The sequence below is a fragment of the Delphinapterus leucas genome, chromosome 5 (assembly GCF_059928025.1).
Source record: "Delphinapterus leucas isolate spDelLeu-1000000601 "Yukka" chromosome 5, BTC_Dleu_Yukka2, whole genome shotgun sequence".
NCBI classification, from domain to species: Eukaryota; Metazoa; Chordata; class Mammalia; order Artiodactyla; family Monodontidae; genus Delphinapterus; species Delphinapterus leucas.
Genome location: NC_143133.1, coordinates 120655394 through 120675387, shown reverse-complemented (window position 1 = coordinate 120675387; position 19994 = coordinate 120655394). Strand labels below are relative to the sequence as shown.

The 19994-nt window shown below is 34.3% G+C and overlaps 1 protein-coding gene across 6 annotated transcripts in view; it reads left to right on the top strand.

The window, feature by feature from the left end:
- Nucleotides 1-19994, top strand: part of RAP1GDS1 (Rap1 GTPase-GDP dissociation stimulator 1) — a 165939-nt gene that overhangs the window by 18799 nt on the left and 127146 nt on the right. For 5 of the 6 annotated variants that reach the window (XM_022582381.3, XM_089911316.1, XM_089911317.1 and 2 more), the window contains one exon: nucleotides 16932-17039. In XM_022582381.3, coding sequence (XP_022438089.1) covers nucleotides 16932-17039 — 108 coding nt within the window. Of the gene's footprint in view, nucleotides 1-16928; nucleotides 17040-19994 lie in introns of all 6 variants that reach the window. The other variant, XM_022582380.3, reaches the window with a different exon arrangement.

Here is a 19994-nt window from a genome sequence, read left to right as displayed (position 1 = left end):
TATCTACATTGATTTTCTAAGTTGGCTTACAATATCCTGGGTGTTGACAACTATTTGGTATGGTTGTATTTTAAATCTTTCTGTTAGGGGATTGTTGAGGAGAAGAAATCACCCTGGTATTTTTCTTGGTCAGTTCTGGGTCAAAGAATTAATTAAGCTTGAATCTCAGCATAAATCATTCTCTTAAAAAAAAAAAAGCTGATATATTAACTTATTAGCAGTTTGTGTCATACTATCTGCTAAAGCTATATTTGACAGCTATAAAACAGTGAGATCATTCTTGAAGTCTAAGTGAAAGGGTCTTTTGGCATTGTGTGAAATAAAATTTTACAAACTGTATCTTATCCAAATGCTCTTATCCATTATGGTTTAATATTATAGTTGTGAAGATCATCAGTCATACTCTTGACCCTCTAATCAAACATGACATCTTACTAAGACTGTAGTGTTATTGGTTCAAACTAAAATAGACTTTAACTCCATTTAAGAATGCATGAAAAGTGATTGGTCAAAAAGTTTTTATCCAATTTCTGAAATAATTAGAGAAGAAAAAGTGAAGCGTAGTCATTGTTTTTAGAGTAACATCTTTTAGTGTAACATAAAAATATTTCTTAATCATGGCAATTTATGCCATAATCTGTAATAAGAAATGCAGGTACAGATAACTCAGTAAAGTAGGTTTTCAGGATTTATTAAGTTTCTACTATAGGAGAGCAATGTGAGTATCCTAGAAGAATCTCCTGTTGTACAAGAATGTCCCATCAAATAGTAGAAATAGTAGAAATAAACTAAAAGAGTTCTATGAACCTAGGACTATAAAACTAGCAAAATGAAAAATGCGGAAGAAATAGAACTGTACAATAGTATATAAAAATGATTTCTTAGTTAAATAGATTTGTGAACTTGATTATGAAGTTAAATTTTGGAATTCATCTACTTATATAGTTCAAACCGTTGACATATAGAAGAGATTGATTAAATTCATCTAAGGCCTTATATTTTTATGAAATCTTAAGTTAGTAATCTTGTCTCAAGTGAGGGAGGAAGTAATGTGAGATGTACAATAATAATCATCTTGTGGAGTGAAAGAAGCATATCCAGTAGATAGATGTGTGGATAACTGGCAAATGGGCACAAAGTTATGATGTCTTTGCAACCTGGAGAAGTGTATTGGGAGAGAACCCACATGTATGAAGAGGACTACATGTTAAGGTAATAAATGAATTAAGGTAGAAATTAGGAGTTTAATATTTATGAAATTTGGAGTTCTTTCATTAAGTAAAACAGTTTCTATGTCTTCATTTGTTTCTCTCCAAATATTACAGATATTTCTAATTCTCCACGTATTGCCTGAATTGCTGTTGAAAATAAATATTGCACACATACATTTTGAACTGTTACAGTTTTGCTCTGGTATCTCTTTTCCAAGTCAAGTTTAGTGTTCACTAAACATTTAGTATTTAGGTAGATTCCTCTTAGAATGCTTCTGTGGAACTTAATCTTGGAAACGAATTTAAAGAAAATGGCCTATTTACATTAGCTTTATATTCACTTTAAGTTTCAAATTCTTTATTCTGTGACTAAACAATAATTATGAAGATAATAGTAAATGATTAAATTTTAAATCTTTTCCTAAGCTCTCAGGTGTTCCCCCCGCCCCCTGCTGCCCCAGTTGATATTTTGACCCCAGAAATCTATAATAGCAGCAGTAGTGACTGAATCATGAACTTTTCTACTTCACCTTTTTTTGCTTGCCAAGAAATAAGTCCCTGTTTTGTTAGGTGTGTATGTGTGTTTATATGAGTATACCTACCCACCTTCAGAGAGTCATGGAGGATGCAACGGTATTAAGGGCAGAAGAGAAGGTTTTCTATGTTGAATTTTAACCTAAAATGATTAACTTGGCCATGAATTAATTGAGTTTAGAACTATTTTCTCGTTTGATCCTGTGTTTCTTGGGAATGGGTATAAACATTAGAAAAGAAGGGATAACACGATCTGTTTTTTACAGAAAACTCAGGAAACTAAAAAGTCCCACTTTTTAATAACCTCATATTAATAAGAGAATTTGGCTGATTATGAAATAATTATACAAAGTACTCTTTTCTACTCTAGGCATAAACACCTACACATGGTAATGGGAAAAATTATTCAGTTCTCACTAATGACAGAATTTTTAAATATGTTGAAACAAATTTAATAATAAATTACAGGATCTATATAAAAATAGAACATTTTACTGAGAGACCCAAAACAAGATCAGAATAAAATGAAATACATACATTTAGTGGAAGGGAAGACTTCATAGTGTGAGAATGCAAATTATCCCACAATTAAAATATAAATTTAATATAATTCCAGTTATAATCTCAGGAGGGTTTTTATTCATCCATTCATTCATTCGCTGTGGAATGATTAGATGAAATGATGTTAAACCTCTTATGGAAGAAGAAAATCTGAGTAGTCAAGATAGCTGAAAAAGAACATAGTGGCAGGACTAGCCTTACCAGGTATCAGAATATTAGATACAGCCAGTGTAATTACTTAGATATAGTGTTGGTATAAGAATAGACAAAAGGTCACTGGAAAGAAAAGAAACTTTAGAAAATACATTTCTGTATAAAGAGACAAAGGTGGTAGTTTAATTCTATGAGAAAAGGATGGAGTATTAAAACTACTTCTGACACAAGAAAATAAAAGTACACCCTAATCTTAGGCCATATGTAAAAATGAATTCCTGTGAATCGAATACTTAAATAAAAACTAAAAGAATCATAATAGTGTAAGAAAATTGAGGCATTTGCTGGGAGCCCAAGAGACTTTCTTAACCACAGGTGGAAATCCAGATGCTATAAAAGAAAATTAGGAAAAAATACATAAACAATTTTAGTGGATTAGTAATAGATTTAGAGAAGAAAGTTAAATGGATGACAGACAAAAGGTTAATGTCTATACTGTACAATAACAACAAGACTGACAAACCTATTTGAACACTAGGCAAAGGATGTGAATAAACACTTTACAGGAAAGCAAATCCAGTGGCCAAGAAACATGAAAAGATGCTGACAGTTATAGTGGTTAAAGAAATGCAAATTAAAATAACAATTACATATCAACTCTAAACCCATCAGACCATCAAGAAATAGATATCAATATTTATTGATAGCCAGGTTATTGGAAAGAGAATACTTTCAACACATCTGGAAGAAAAGTGAAATCTTTCATCCTTTTCAGGCAGCTGTTGGCAGCATCTATTAAAATTACAATATCAGCAATTCCATCCTGGGAGCCTATCCCATGAAACTAAAAGTACTTTGTACATGTATAATGATGCTTATTGCACTAGGGGTACCAATGACCAAAATGAAACACTTTTAGCAAAAGAAAGTGAAAATGTATGTGTACAGGAATGATTGAATAAATTGTGGTGTATCTGTACTATGAACTATGGTAGTTATTTAAAAACATGAGTTAGAACTATACAGATTGACTTGGAGTAATTTATAAGAGTTACTGAGTGAGAAAATCAAGATGCAAAAAAGTGTGTATAATATAATCCCATTTTAGTTAACAGTTTCCCAAACTTACTGTATATTTTTATACATGATTATGTGAGGATGTAAAAAAACATGAACGCTTAAAAAACTTAGGTTATTGACATGTAAATGGAGAGGTTAATATGGGGACAGGGAAGACCAGGCAAAAAAGAAGATGTTATCACATTTATGCATTTTAATTAAGCTTTGTGTGCATGTATAAAATGTTAAATAACATTGAAAAAGCAAATTAAAAATAGACACAACTGGGACTTCCCTGCTGGCGCAGTGGTTAAGAATCCGTCTGCCAATGCAGGGGACACGGGTTCGAGCCCTGGTCCGGGAAGATCCCACATGCCATGGAGCAACTGAGCCCGTGCGCCACAACTACCGAGCCTGCGCTCTAGAGCCCATGAGCCACAACTACTGAGCCCGTGTGCCTAGAGCCCATGCTCCGCAACAAGAGAAGCCACCACAGTGAGAAGTCCACGCACCACAACTAAGAGTAGCCCCCGCTCGCCGCAAGTAGAGAAAGCCCGCCCACAGCAGTGAAGACCCAACACAGCCAAAAATAAATAAAATAAATTTATTAAAAAAAAAAAAGAGCTTCCCTGGTGGCGCAGTGGTTGGGAGTCCGCCTGCCCATGCAGGGGATGCGGGTTCGTGCCCCGGTCCGGGAGGATCCCACGTGCCGCAGAGCGGCTGGGTCCGTGAGCCATGGCCGCTGAGCCTGCGCGTCTGGAGCCTGTGCTCCGCAATGGGAGAGGCCACAACAGTGAGAGGCCCGCGTACCGCAAAAAAAAAAAAAAGTAGACATATCTGGTGAGTGCCATTAAATTCTGTTCAGCAGTTGTTCACTGAATGCTTACTGTGTTCAAGACAGCATGGTGGGTGTAATGAGCGGTACAACTATGACAGTTATTAATAATTATTATATCAACAATCAACAGTGCTTGATTGCTTAATGCATGCTATATAGCCTGTTCTAAGAGCATTATGTATAACCTCATTTGATCCTCACCACAACCTGATGAGGTACTTATTGTTATCCACATTTTATATATGAGAAGACAAAGAAAATAAGCTTGTGTAGTTTATGCAGTTTAAGTGGTGGAACCAAGATTTGAACCCAGATGGACTGACTCCAGAGGCTATTAATCATTAAAATATGGTGCCTTTTTTGTCCATGAGTTGCTTATTATGGTGAAACAGTGGCAATATAGAAAACAGTGAAATCCGTGCCATCATTGAGGTTAAGAACAAGATATGGGAGCCTAGAAAAGAAAGGAGTTGGTCTGACTGCAAGAATACAGAAGATTTCACATCAGAATCAAATATTAGCTGACTTTGCAGAGTAAGTAGTTATTCTATAGATAGAGAATGCACAGAAAGGCATTTTAGACAGGAAGAATTTAATAAGCACAGTTGTAAAAATGGGCATATGCCTGGAAAAAAGCCAGTAATCTAGCGGGACTGACACATATGTTGTGTGAGAAAGTAATGAGATGAGGGCATAATATTAGTTGAGGCACTTGGTTTTGACGTAAGGTATTCTGGACTTTAGGCAATTATTCATCACTGAATACTTTTGAAAGAGCAGTGATATGCTCTGGAAAGAACATGTTTCTGAGGTTTCTAGCCTGGGTGAATAGAAATTGGTAAGTTGGACCCAGGTTCCGTAAGACTCAGAAACAATCTTCGTTTACTCATTTTAGTGTTAATAAGAAAATTGGAGAATGTAAGATTTATTTGTAAAGGGGGAGGGATAATAATCAGAGGGGACTTATATCCTGTGTTGGTCTTTGAGTTCTCAACTAGCAGAAATGGATTAAAAGAAAGAATGAAACAAATATATTTTTAAAGTTTGTTTTTTCCTCACATGTAGCATAATTTAATGGAAGACGCAATAGACTATGTTTTTAAATAAATCTATTTTATTTATTTATTTATTTTTGGCTGCTTTGGGTCTTCGTTGCTGCACGCGGGCTTTCTTTAGCTGCGGCGAGCAGGGGCTACTCTTTTTTTTTTTTTTTGCGATATGCGGGCCTCTCACCGTTGTGGCCTCTCCCGTTGCAGAGCACAGGCTCTGGACACGCAGGCTCAGCGGCCATGGCTCACGGGCCCAGCCGCTCCACGGCATGTGGGATCTTCCCGGACCGGGGCACGAACCCGTGTCCCCTGCATCGGCAGGTGGACTCTCAACCACTGCGCCACCAGGGAAGCCCGGGGGCTACTCTTTGTTGCAGTGCGCGGGCTTCTCACTGCGGTGCCTTCTCTTGTTGCAGAGCACAGGCTCTAGGCGCGTGGCTTCAGTAGTTGTGGCACGTGGGCTCAGTAGTTGTGGTTCGCGGGCTCTAGAGTGCAGGCTAAGTAGTTGTGGCTCACGGGCTTAGGTGCTCCGTGTCATGTGGGATCTTCCCGGACCAGGGCTTGAGCTCGTGTCCCCTGCATTGGCAGGTGGATTCTTAACCACTGCGCCGCCTGGGAAGTCTGCAATAGACTAATTTTTAAAAGTGTTCTGGGCTTTAGGCCTGGCTCGGGACTAAACTCTGTAAAGATATATTAAGCAAAAAAGTAAGATAGAAACTGAGTTACAATATACAGAAGCTGAAAATACTATAATTTTTAAATACAGTACTTTGCATCGTCATACTAGTAAAAAACAATCATTTCTTTCTTTAGCAGGCAAACTTTTAAAATAGTTTCATTTTGTCAAATACTAAACCCTTTTGATAAGTGAAATATAATATTCAGGAGAGACTGTTATTATTTCCAGCTCCCTAAGCCAGGTGCCCCAAACTGACTTAATGCCATTCATTTGGAGATGAATTTGAAATTCTTCCAGTCATGCATTGACTACATTCTAGGTGCTTGAAAAGCATGTTAGTATAAAAATAATTTTTATTTTCATTTGGTGTGTGTAATAATGATGATAGTAAAGCTTTGCTACTATATATGTACATGAAGATTAATTCTCTTCAATTGCAAGAAATAATCTCTTTTTTAAGAGTGTTGCTATTACTAAGACGCTGTATATTTAGAAAATATTGAGTGTCATTTGAAGGTGGATAAATCTGTCTCCTAATGGGTATTATCAACAGTGATATAGTTGTCCAGAGAGATAAACACCTCTCTGTCAGTCGGTCAGTCTGTCCATCCATCCATCCACTTACTATATAGTAAGATGATAGAATGAACATTTGAAAATATACACTATATTTTTAGATCCAGTAACCTCGAAACTAAAGGTACTATTTCTAGATAATATCTTTGAAGAAGATAAACTCTTAAAATTATGCTACCATGAATAGCATAAAGAACTTCAGATTTATATGTGGAATCTAAAAAATGATACAAAGGAACTTACTTACAAAACAGAAATAGACTCACAGACGTAGAAAAACTTAAGGTTACTAAGGGGAAAAAGGGGAGAGGGATAAATTAGGGATTTGGGATTAACAGATACATACTACTATATATAAAATAAACAATTAGACCTACTTATAGCACAGGGAACTATATTCAGTATCTTGTAATAACCTATAATGGAAAAGAATCTGAAAAACAATATATATGTGTATCTATATATATCTGAATCACTTTACTATACACCTGAAACATTGTAAATCAACTATACTTAAATTAAAAAAAAAATTCAAGTTTCGGCTAATGAGATTCAGAAGGAAAAAAAATGAATGAAAATAAGACTAAAACCTGAATTATTCTGGGACCTAAAATAATTTCCTTTTTGATCTACTTTGTGACTGAATGTCAATATCCTTACATATAAAATAATGCTATCAGCATTCAGGTATCTAATTAGGGAATACTATTTGGAAAATACAAATTTGTTAAAAATGAATGGTATGTCTTTCCTACCATTAACCATTCTGACCATCAACCCCACCCCTTAGGCTAACTATAAAGCAAAGGTTGCACAATGCACACTGTGTTTGACTTTATATTACTATATTAGAAATAAACAGTGGTTGTTTTTCTCTTTTAAAAAAAGAAAAGAATTTCAGGACTTACTAGCCTAATATGATACTGTCTCATTTTGAGACTGGCTCTTTGGGACAGTATATTCTTTGATGATGGTGATTATCTTAGGCACTTCTATAGTCAAGTTATTTAAATATAAAAATAACCCCACTTTTCTCGTCAGTTTTTCTTAGATTGATATTAAGAAAAGAGAGGAACTGATAGCTGTAAAATTTGAAACTCTTCCATTGCAGTACACACTTAAAGACCAGCACATTGAGTTTCTGGCTAATAGAATAGAGAAATTGGAGCATAAAGAGCCTCTGGTGCCTAATGGTATGCAGGATTGGAAGAGAAAAGTCTGGACAAGGTTGTTTGAAAGTTCCAGCAGGGAAGTATAGCTGTCTTCATATCTTTATGTCTTAATATCTTTAACAAGGGCTTCTAAGAGGAGACACTTGGATTGAGAGCTAGCTTGCTGATCAGGGTTATCAGAAGTTGCAGTCATATTTTATCCAAATGTAACAAGGCCTAAAAAGTGGCAGTTCTTTACATTGATAGGTAGATAGCTGGATAGATAAAGGAAGTTATCTGTCCAGCTGGATAAAGGAAGGAAGGATAGAAGGAGAGGCAGCATAACATTCTATGTATTTATTTTATTTTTTAAATTAATATTTTTTATTGAAGTATAGTTGACTTATAATACAGTGTTACTTTCAGGTGTGCAACAAAGTGATTAAGCTATACATATATATATCTATATTCTCTTTATTCCTTCCCATTATATTTTATTACAAGATATTGAATATAGTTTCCTGTGCTGTACAATAAATCCTTACTGTTTATCTATTTTATATGTGGTAGTGTGCATCTGTTAATTAATTCCATACTTCCAATGTATCCCCCTCCCCCGCTTGCCCTTTGGTAACCATGTTTGTTTTCTCTGTCTGTGAGTTTGTTACTGTTTTATAAATAAGTTCATTTGTACTATTTTTTTAGATTCCACATATAAGTGATATCGTATAATATTTGTCTTTCTCTGACTTAGTATGATAATCTCTAGGTTCATCCATGTTGCTGCAAATGGCATTAGTTAATTCTTTTTTATGGCTGAGTAATATTAAATTGTATATATATATGCCTCATCGTCTTTATCCATTCATCTGTTGATGAATATTGAGGTTGCTTCCATGTCTTGGCTATTGTAAATAGTGCTGCTATGAACATTGAGGTGCATGTATCTTTTTTTAAATTAATTTTTATTGGAGTATAGTTGATTTACAATGTTGTGTTAGTTTCTGCTGTATGGCAAAGTGAATCAGTTATACATATAAATATATATCCACTCTTTTTTAGATTCCATTCCCATATAGGTCATAACCACATGATCCAGCAATCCCACTCCTGGGCATATATCTGGAAAAGATGAAAGCTCTAATTCAAAAAGATACATGCGCTGGATCATGTGGTAACTCTTAGTTTTCTAAGGAACCTCCATACTGTTCTCCATGGTGCCTGCACCAATTTACGTTCCCACCAACAGTGTAGGAAGGTTCCCTTTTCTCCACACCCTTTCCAGCATTTATTATTTGTAGGCTTTTTTTTTTCACATTTTCATTTTAATTAGCTCTTTAAAATGCTAGGGTTTTTTGGCCACGTGGGACTTACGTACATTTTCAATTACATAGGACTCAGTATTTTAAATCATTAAATTCTCATTACACATTCTGCAGTTCATAAGCTACCCTATCTATACGTACTATCATGTGTTTAAGTATTAACTTGCCTACGATCATTTAAGTAGTAAAAGAGTGAAAATGAGACCTGCGACAGCAATTCTGCATACTTGCTGAGTGACCTTGGAATATAAATCTCTCTAGGTCCCTATAAAAGGAGAAAGTTGATCCAGAAGATCACAGATCTCTTCTATTCCTAATAGTCAGTGAATACCCTATTCTTTTTTTAAAATCGAAATATAGTTGATTTACAATGTTGTGTTCATGTCTGCTGTACAGCAGAATGATTCAGTTATACATATATATACATTCTCTTTTATATTCTTTTCCATTATGGTTTATCACAGGATATTGAACATAGTTCCCTGTGCTATACAGTAGGACCTTGTTGATTATTTGTAGGCTTTTTGATGATGGCCATTCTGACCAGTGTGAAGTGATACCTCATTGTATTTTGACTTGCATTTCTCTAATAATTAGCATCGTTAAGCATCTTTTCATGTGCCTGTTGGTTATCTGTATGTCTTCTTTGGAGAAATGTCTATTTAGGTCTTCTGCCCATTTTTTGATTGGGTTGTTTGGTTTTTTTGTTGATGATCAGCATACCATTCTAATTCTCTGGTGAACATGTATATATTGTCCAGAGAGAGAAGAGGACTCTGGGCAAAACCACGGTCATACTAACATTAAAGGGACAGATAGAGAAGAAGACCAAGAACAAATATTTAGAGACACTGGTGTTTTGAAGTAAGATGTCAAATAATAGAATTGAGAAAAGTCCATTGTGTTTGTCGAGATATCATTTAAGACTTTTGCCAGACTAATTTTGATAGAGTTTTAGACAATTTGATTAGGTTTTAAGAGTGATTAAGTGGTTAAGAAGTAGGAGACAGAGAATTAAGGACAGAAGTCAAATTTGCTTTAACTCCTTCTTTTTAATTAATTGATTAATTATAATTTATTTTATTTTTGGCTGTGTTGGGTCTTTGTTGCTGCGAACGGGCTTTCTCTAGTTGCGGCGAGCGGGGGCTACTCTTCGTCGTGGTGCGCGGGCTGCTCATTGCAGTGGCTTCTCTTGTTGCGGAGCACAGGCTCTAGGCATGCGGGCTTCAGTAGCTGTGGCATGCGGGCTCAGTAGTTGTGGCTCCTGGGCTCTAGAGGTACAGGCTCAGTAGCTGTGGCCCCACGGGCTTAGTTGCTCCGCAGCATGTGGGATCTTCTTGGACCAGGGATCGAACCTGTGTCCCCTGCATTACCAGGCGGGTTCTCAACCACTGCACCACCAGGGAAGTCCCTGCTTTAACTCTTTGAAGATGTCATAATTTCTTTCACAAGACAAGCTAGACCATATGCTGTAATATAAGGAAGAGATTATTATTTTAAGGCAAAAATTTTTATTTTAGTTGTTAATACTTCTTAGTACTAGAACTTCCCATGAAAATTATCATTCTCTACTTACTTCCCCTACCCTCCCCACCAGCCAGAAGCTGAGAAATTTTCTGTTAGAATAATTACAGTGTCTTAAATCATAAGTAAATATAAAGTACGGAAATGTGGATTTACACACACAAAAAATTTGGATGGTAAGGATTCACTACTGAGATGTACTGTCATGCTTTGAAGGAGTCCAAAAATAATACCCCCGTTCCCTACCCAAGTTCAGAATCACTGGCGATATAAGCAGATGAGTTCTCTGTTGGAATTCAGAATAACTGCTTTAAAATTGATAAAGTCTAGAATGAAGGACAGAGCTTATTTGTATAGTCACAAAGGAATGGCTAATACTTCAGGGCTGAATTAAATGTATTTACTAATAACCTTGTCACTGGTGCCCCTGGACAGCCAAAGATAGAGAGGAACAGAGAATTCTTGCCCCTTCTACTAAAATCTCAGGAGCCCAGAAGGGGCTGAGCCATGCATATCCAGTTCTTCTCTCTCAACTTTTTAATCAGATAAATCATTCCTCTCCTGGAGAATGGAGGTGGCAGTTGCCAAGTGAGGAGCCAGAAGAAGTGTCGCTGTAGTAAAAATTCCCTGTAAGGAAGCTTGAGACCAGTGGGAAAGGGGTTACTGCCCCAGTCATTTTATTTTCCAGTATGCTCTTTTAAAGAGGTATAATTCACACAGACTAAAATACACAGATTTTAAATGTACAGTTTGATGAGCTTTGACAAATGTACATACTTATGTAATCACTATTCCAATCAAGATATCAACATTCTGACACTATAAACAGATTCACAGCAAGAGTTTTTTAAGTACTAACCTGTTCGTTCATTTTAAATGCTTAAAAAATACATTAAATTTGTAATAATTCTGTTGACAGCGTTGGTTGTCTCTGGATGAAGAATTTAATGAACTTTTTCTAAAAAGATCCCACATCATTAGTAGGCATATAATTATTTCTATGGAGAGACTGAATGATTTTTTTACTGAGTAGAAGTCTTTTAAAAATGGAATGGTCTATGTATTTTTTTAGTTATATATTTTATATTCTTAAGTACTTAAATTGTCTTCACTGATATCTTCCTATATTAAAATATAAGATCCTGTATTTCTATTTCTGATAATATGGAGTGCATAGTGTAGGTGTATAGCAGGTAACATTTCCCTTCCCTTCCCTATTGGTATACTTTGGCTCATAAGTGTGTGATATAAAGGATGGTAACTAGAGAGCTTTCTGCAAGTAAGGAATTCATTCCCTTATTCACTTAGTTAATTTAATAAATATTTGCTGGCTACCTTTTTGTGCCAAGTAATAGGTATAGTGCAATGACTATAGTTAACAATGTGCCCCATACAATATAGAGGGGGAGTATATATTACCAATTAAACAAAAGAATATATAACTGCACACTGTGAATAGTGCTGTGAAGGATGGATGCAGTGATAGAGAATAACCCTGGAGGGTTGGGGAAGAGAAGACTTAGAAGAACGATGGTCTCTGGGGTTGTGACAGTTAGGCTGAAACTTGACAAGAAAGAGATGTCAAACAAGGAGCACTGGGGATGGAATGAAGGAAAGGAAACAAGTAAAACAGATCCAGATGCCAATATAGGTAGTACTAAGTACATTTTAACTACTTTTATTACTTGTTGACTCATAGTTTTGATGTATTATTATCATTTGACTAACATTGTGTCTTTTTTCCTCAGTGTTGTGGTAATTACTTTTTATTACTTTTAGTAGTATGAACTTAGATATGATATATTATTCATACTTTATTTCAGAAAAATCAACCTATATCCATGTAATAAGATTGAACAAGTATATCTGAGATATGATGCCCTACAACTTCTTTTTAGTTAATAGAAGACATATATATGAATATAGTTTTCTTTTCCTTTAGGGAAATAAAATCAATTTCTCAAAACTATTTAAGTCCTCTTAGGAAAATAAATATTAACATTCGTTGTGAATGATAACCTGGGATTTTTTATAAAGTAGGTTTAGGATTACTAGGTTAATCACAGTTGTATGAGACATCACTAGAGTATGTTAGTATTATTTAATGTAAATTTTTGTCTACTTTTTCCTGGGTTGACCTGGAAAATAAATTACCACTCATTTTATAATAGGGAATTCCACTTTATTTTTAGAATTGTCATGAGCTGGCAATGTACAAAAGTCTATTAAAATTTACACCTTACTTTGAAGTAAGAAAATGCCTGAAATTCTAATACTAGAGCAGCAATCCCAGGAGTCCTTGATATCCTGTTAGGGTGCCCATGAGGTCAAAACTATTTGTGTGGTATCATCAAAAGACATTTTTTGTCTTTTTTCACTGTATTGACATTTGCACTGACAGTGGTGCAAAAGCATCTGTGGGTAAAAAATTGCTAGGGCTTCAGTATGTGTGAATCAGGCTGCTAGTAGCACCAAACTACAATAACTAGTAATTATTGTATTCTTTACCATCGTATACTTAAGGTTAAAAAAAAAATACCAGTTTTACTTAAGAATGTCCATGATGAAGCAGGAAAAACAATGTTTTTAAAACTCAACTTTTTAATACACATTTTAAAAATATACTATTTGATAAAATGGGAAGCACACAGAAAACACTTGCATTGCATCGTAACGTCTGATGGTTGTTTTTAAGAAAAGCAGTTGTGCAATCTTTTGAGTTGTGAGCTGACTGAGATACTTTTTTTCATGGAATAACTTTTTTTTTTTTTAATTTGAAAGAACAGAGAGACGAACCGGCTTTTCATATTTGGCAGATATTTTCTCACGAATGAGGTTAATTTGTCATTTAAGGAAAACAACTCACAGTATCTGTTGCTGGTGATAAAATTAGAGGTTTTAAGAGAAAATTAGAATTTTGGAAAACTTGTATCACCTTAAGCTTGACAGCTTCCCAGTACTTAGTCTTTAAAAAAGATTAGTGAAGATATTAACAAATGTGATATTTTGAAATAGTACAATGAAATGTGTCAGTGTTTGGAAGATATGCATAACTCCATGACCTAATTTTTTAAATGACCAATGCATGGATGACAAACATGTTGCATGCATGAAAGACTCAAAATGCAAAAGAGCAGTGGATTTTCATGTAACAGTTGGCAGAGCTCAGTGATATTGTTTCAGATTTCACATGGTAACTAGCCTTTAAAACACTACCACTAATCAAGTTTTGGTTTAGTATCAAAGACTATCCACTGTTATCTGAAAAGGCTGTTAAAATACTCCCTTGTTTTCCAACTATGTATATGTGTGAGGCTGAATTTTTTTCATCTACTTAACCAAAACAACAAATTATAAAGATTGAGTACAGAAGCAGATATGAGAATCCAGTTTTCTTCTATTAAGGCAGACATTACAGAGATTTGTGAAAATGTAGAAAAATGCCACTCTTCTCAGTAAGTTGGTTTTGAAATATAATTATTTTTCATTAAAAATATAATTATGTTAACAGATAATAGTTTTATATTTGTTAGGTTTAAATGAATTACTAAAATAAGTCTTTAAAAGTCTCATTTTAATTTTTAGTATGTTAAATATCAATATAAATAATTGAAAACAGAGCTCTTTTGTACATGATACTATATGTAGAAAATCCTAAACACATCATCAGAAAACTACTAGAGCTCATCAATGAAGTCAGTAAAGTTGAAGGATACGAAATTAACATACAGAAATTTGTTTGCATTTCTATACACTAACAATCAGAGAAATTATGGAAACAATCCCATTTACCATTGCATCAAAAAGAATAAAATACCTAGGAATAAACCTACTTAAGGTGGTAAAGAAAACCTGTACTTGGAAAACTATGAGACGCTGATGAAAGAAATTGAGGATTACACAAACAGATGGAAGATATACTGTGTTCTTGGATTGAAAGAATTATTATTTTTAAAATGACCATACTACTCAAGGCAGTCTGCTGATTCAATTCAATCCCTGTCAAAATACCAGTGACATTTTTCGCAGAACTAGACCAAATAATTTAAAAATTTGGATGAAAACACAGAAGACCCTGAATAGCCAAAACAATCTTGAGAAAGAAGAACAGACCTGAAGGAATCACGCTCCCTGACTTCAGACTTTATTACAAAGCTACAGTCATCAAAACAGTATGGTACTGGCACAAAAACAGATACATAGACTAATGGAACAGAATAAAAAGCCCAGAAATAAACCCCCACACTTATGGTCAGTTAATCTACAGCAAAGGAGGCAAGACCATGCAATGGAGAAAATACAGTGTCTTCAATAAGTGGTGCTGGGAAAACTGGACAGCTACATGGAAAAGAATGAAATTAGAACATTCTCTAACACCATATAAAAAACTAGACTCAAAATGGATTAGAGACCTAAATGTAAGACCAGAAATTATAAATTTCCTAGAGGAAAACATAGGCAGAACGCTCTTTGACATAAATCACAGCATTAATTTTTTTGGATCCATCTCCTAATGTAAAGAAAATAAAAGTAAAATAAACAAATGGGACCTAATTAAACTTAAAAGCTTTTACACAGAAAAGGAAACCATCAGCAAAATTAAAACACACCCTACTAAATAGGAAAAAATATTTGCAAATTATATGACCAATAAGGGACTAATATCCGTAATATATAAACAGCTTATACAACTCAACATCAAAAAACAAACAACTTGATTAAAAAATAGGCAGAAGACCTGAACAGACATTTTTCCAAAGAGGACATGCAGGTGGCCAACAGACACATGAAAAGATGCTCAACATCACTAATCATTAGGGAAATGCAAATTAGAACCACAGTGAGATATTATCTCACAAGTGACAGAATGGCTGTCATCAAAAAGAACACAAATAACAAATGTTGGTGAGGATGTGGAGAAAAGGGCACCCTTATATACTTTTGGTGGGAATGTAAGTTGTTGCTACACTGTGGAAAACAGTATGGAGGTTTCTCAAAAAAATAAAACTAGAACTACCACTCTGGGTATATATACCAAAACACTAATTCGAAAAGATACTTGCACCCCAATGTTCATAGCAGCATTATTTGCAGTAGCTAAGATATGGAAGCAACCTAAGTGTCCATCAACAGATGAATGGATAAAGAAGATGTTGGGGGGAGGTGTCTGTGCATATATATACACACACACAATGGAATACTACTCAGCTATAAAATAAGAATGAAATTCTGTCATTTGCAACAATGTGGACTGACCTAAAGAGTACTGTGCTAAGTGAAATGAGTCAGAGAAAGACAAATACTGTATGATATCATTTATATATGAAATCTAAAAAATACAACAAACTATTAAATATAGCAAAAAAGAAACAGACTTACAGATATAGAGAACAAACTAGTGGTTATCAGTGGGGAGAGGGAAGTGGGGAGGGGAAGTAAAGGGGTAGGGGATTAAGAAGTACAAACTATTATGTATAAAATAAGCTACAAGGGTACATTGTACAACACAGAGAATATAGCCAATATTTTATAACTATAAATGGAGCATAACCTTTAAAAATTGTGAATCACTATATTGTACACCTATAATTTATATAACATTATACATCAGCTAAACTTGAATAAAAAATTTTAAAAAGACCTCTTTGGGGTCCTAAGTAATTTTTAATAGTGTAAAGAGATTTTTAACAATCTATGGTCTAGAGGAATCCATGTATAATTTAGGAGGAGAGCATTGCTTTAAAATCCAAAATGTACATGTTTTGGCTTAAAGCAGTACTTTGAAGCGTTTTTTAAATGGCATTGTTAAAACAGGTTTTATAGTCATCAGATTTTATTATTTTAAGTCATATCATTTTGAAACTTTTCTAAACCTTCATTTTCATTTTATGTATTTAAAATAAAACAGAGGAAGCCAAAAATGTAATAAAGTATTATTTGCAAAGCTATGTAATTTTTTGTAGACCTTTTTTTTTTCAGTTAACCATGGCTTGTTCCTGAACAAGCTAAATAAGGTACAAGAATGCTGAAAAGATGTTCTGTGACTATCTATGGAATATTCTTGGTATCTTACAGATACAGAATGAATATTTTATAGGAGTTAAATGGATAAAATTTTATTTAAAAACTATGTAATCGTATAGTCCATTGCCATTTTGGAATGTATGTGGAAATTAATTCACCATAACAGCCTTATGCCTGTTAGTGGTACTGTTTATCATGTAACATGATGGTTAGAGAGGTTTCTGATTGCTCTTTTTTCTCTAAGCAGATAATCTCAGTGATACCTTGAAGAAGCTGAAGATAACAGCTGTTGACAGAACTGATGATAGTTTAGAAGGATGCTTGGATTGTCTACTTCAAGCCTTGGCTCAAAATAGTAAGTTTTAAGGAACCTCCATACTGTGAGGATATGGGGAGGGGGAAGGGTAAGCTGTGACAAAGTGAGAGAGTGGCATGGACATGTATACACTACCAAACGTAAAATAGATAGCTAGTGGGAAGCAGCTGCATAGCACAGGGAGATCAGCTCAGTGCTTTGTGACCACCTAGAGGGGTGGGATAGGGAGGGTGGGAGGGAGGGAGACGCAAGAGGGAAGAGATATGGGAACATATGTATATGTATAACTGATTCACTTTGTTATAAAGCAGAAACTAACACACCATTGTAAAGCAATTATACTCCAATAAAGATGTAAAAAAAAAATAGTAAGTTTTATTATGTTTACTCAAATGCCAAACAAAAAATCAAATCAACAATCATTCAGAAATTGGTATATAGTTTAGCACATAACTTACATTCACATAACTTGAATTCTTTTGAATCCTATCCCTGAATACTGAGATTGTTTTACATGTTCACCTCCTACTTACCTCGCCTCCCCCAGGATACTGAAAGCCAAGTTGATAGGCAGAAGAAAGGTGGAATTGATTGGTGGTGATGACATTAATACTAGTCCCAGAGAGAGGCAGTTCTTAGCAGATAAGCGTCAAAGTTGTTTTTCTTCTTAACACCTAACTACGCTTTAAAAAAAGACTGTGTTTACATGTGGGGACGAGAAACAGAGAAGAAAAGAAAGAAAGAAAGGAAGGAAGGAAAAGAAAGAAAGAGAGAGAGAGAAAGAGAGAGGGAGCTTAAAACACTTGAAATTTTTTTTCTGAGATCTTTTTAATCATTTTACTTTAAAATAATGTGTATGCTTAGGTTTAATTGGAAAGAGCCACCAGCAGTCATCCAGAAATCCTGTAAAACTGAGGTAACACTTGATCTTTGGTGGCGTGGTAAATAAGAGATAAAAATTATACAACTCTTCATTGACTAATACATTGTATTGTTACATTTGATCCATCATATTTCTATTCACTAATTTCTGTATTATCACAATGAATAGACAGATACAGAATAATTTTCATTTGTTTCCTTAATTCTCCTTGGCTGTGCTGTGGTTTATGCTGTGCTTGTTTTTAATTATGCCGTTATTTTATCCTGGGACTAATTATGTAGCTGACAAATAATTCAGGAGGAAGAATAGACTGTATTGTTAGAGTTCAGTTTCAAGCACTCTGATATGTATGCATTCTTTTTCTTTTTTCTGTTTTAGTAAACTGTGATTAGAAAATTTAAAATAATTGCAGTACTCTTTATCAAAAAGCACATTTAAGGTAGCTTTTAAAATTCTGTTTTAGTAATATTTTGCTTTTGAGATTATAATTATGTCAAGCTATTTAATCTTAGAGGTATCAGAGAAGGGATTTAAAATAAGGAGTTCAGTAAAAACATCTGGATAAGGGTCACAGTGGTAAAGAAAAATAAGAGAGAATGTGTAAGGCTGTACTCTCCATTATAGTAGATACAGGTGGCTATTTAAATTTTAACAATTAAATTTAATTAAAAATTAAGTTATTTAGTCTAACTTTTCAATAGCCATGTTTGATTGGTGACTACCTTATTGGGGCTCACAGGTATAAACTATTTCCATGATCACAGAATATTCTTTTGGATAAAGCCACATAATGACCTGAGTTTTACACATGCCTGTATAGGCAGATTTACGTAATCTTGTAATCAGTCTGTATAAATTGAGTATCTCAAGTTCATTTTTTTTCAAGCGTTGTTTTATTATAACTTATTTTGTTTTAAATGGCCCAGTTTTTTCTCTGTGTTAAAAACAAGTAGTATTTTCTAAATGGACCATTTGTTCAGGACCTGAAGGACACGGAGGTGATATCCTTGGTTATACATGGAGGCTTGCTCAGCCCTCTCCTGGAAAGACTGGTACACAGATAGATGAAATTGTTGAAGAGAAATGAAAAAAGGAAGCAAAATTTTATAGCTTTTTAAAGAACAGATTCAGGAAATATTGACACATAGTTGCTGAACTAAATATTGACATATAGTTGCTGAACTAAATTTCAGACCCATTGCAGAGTTATTCGTTGGACCCATTTATTGAAAATGGTCTTGAAATTATATATCATAAAATGTTAAGGCCAAATAGTTACAAAGTGGTAATGAAAACAACAGACTCTACCAATTTAATTATTGACTCCTTAGGAAGGGAACAAAAGGAATATGGCTTCTTAAGAATCTGTAATAAAATTCATAATTGTCCCCACATCTGAGACTATTAACACAAAAGAATTTGATGTAGGAAGAGGTGGTTCATGCAGATGTTCCGTCTTTGACTTACAAATGATATCTATCATTGATTGAGCATCCACTGTGTACTCAGCACTAGACTTCAGACTTGTATCTGTTGTCTAATCTAATCTTTCTTGTAGACCCATGAGGAGGTATTATATACATCACCATTTAAAAGATAAAGAAACAGTCCCTGTAAGGGTACTTGCCTTGCTCTGGCAGAGTACAGAGTTTGAATTTGAACTCTTAGTTTACAAAATAAAAAACTACATTCTGAGTAAAGTGCAGCTTTTTTCCTGCGTTTATAGAATGTGAAAGTGTTTTCAGAAACTAGATTTTAATATTGTCTTAAATTTTTGCTTTTTCTTTAAAATAGTTTCAAATTATTATTACAGAGGAAGAAAATTTATAAACCATTTTCCCCTTTGAGCTATATATTTATCTTATAGATATTAATTGGTATGTTTTATAAAATTAACATCTAGCTTTTAAGCAAGAAAAAATTTTTTTAAATACCAGAGAAATGTTTATTTTATAAAGTTCTTACTTCCCTGAATAAAATGTTTGAGCCGTCACTACTTCTCTGCTCTTAAAGGTAAAATTATAAAGCATATAACTTAGAATCTATACTGGCTTTTTTTACACAGAGAAGTTCTAATTTCATAATTCTTCCTAGTGTCAGGTGTTTTAACT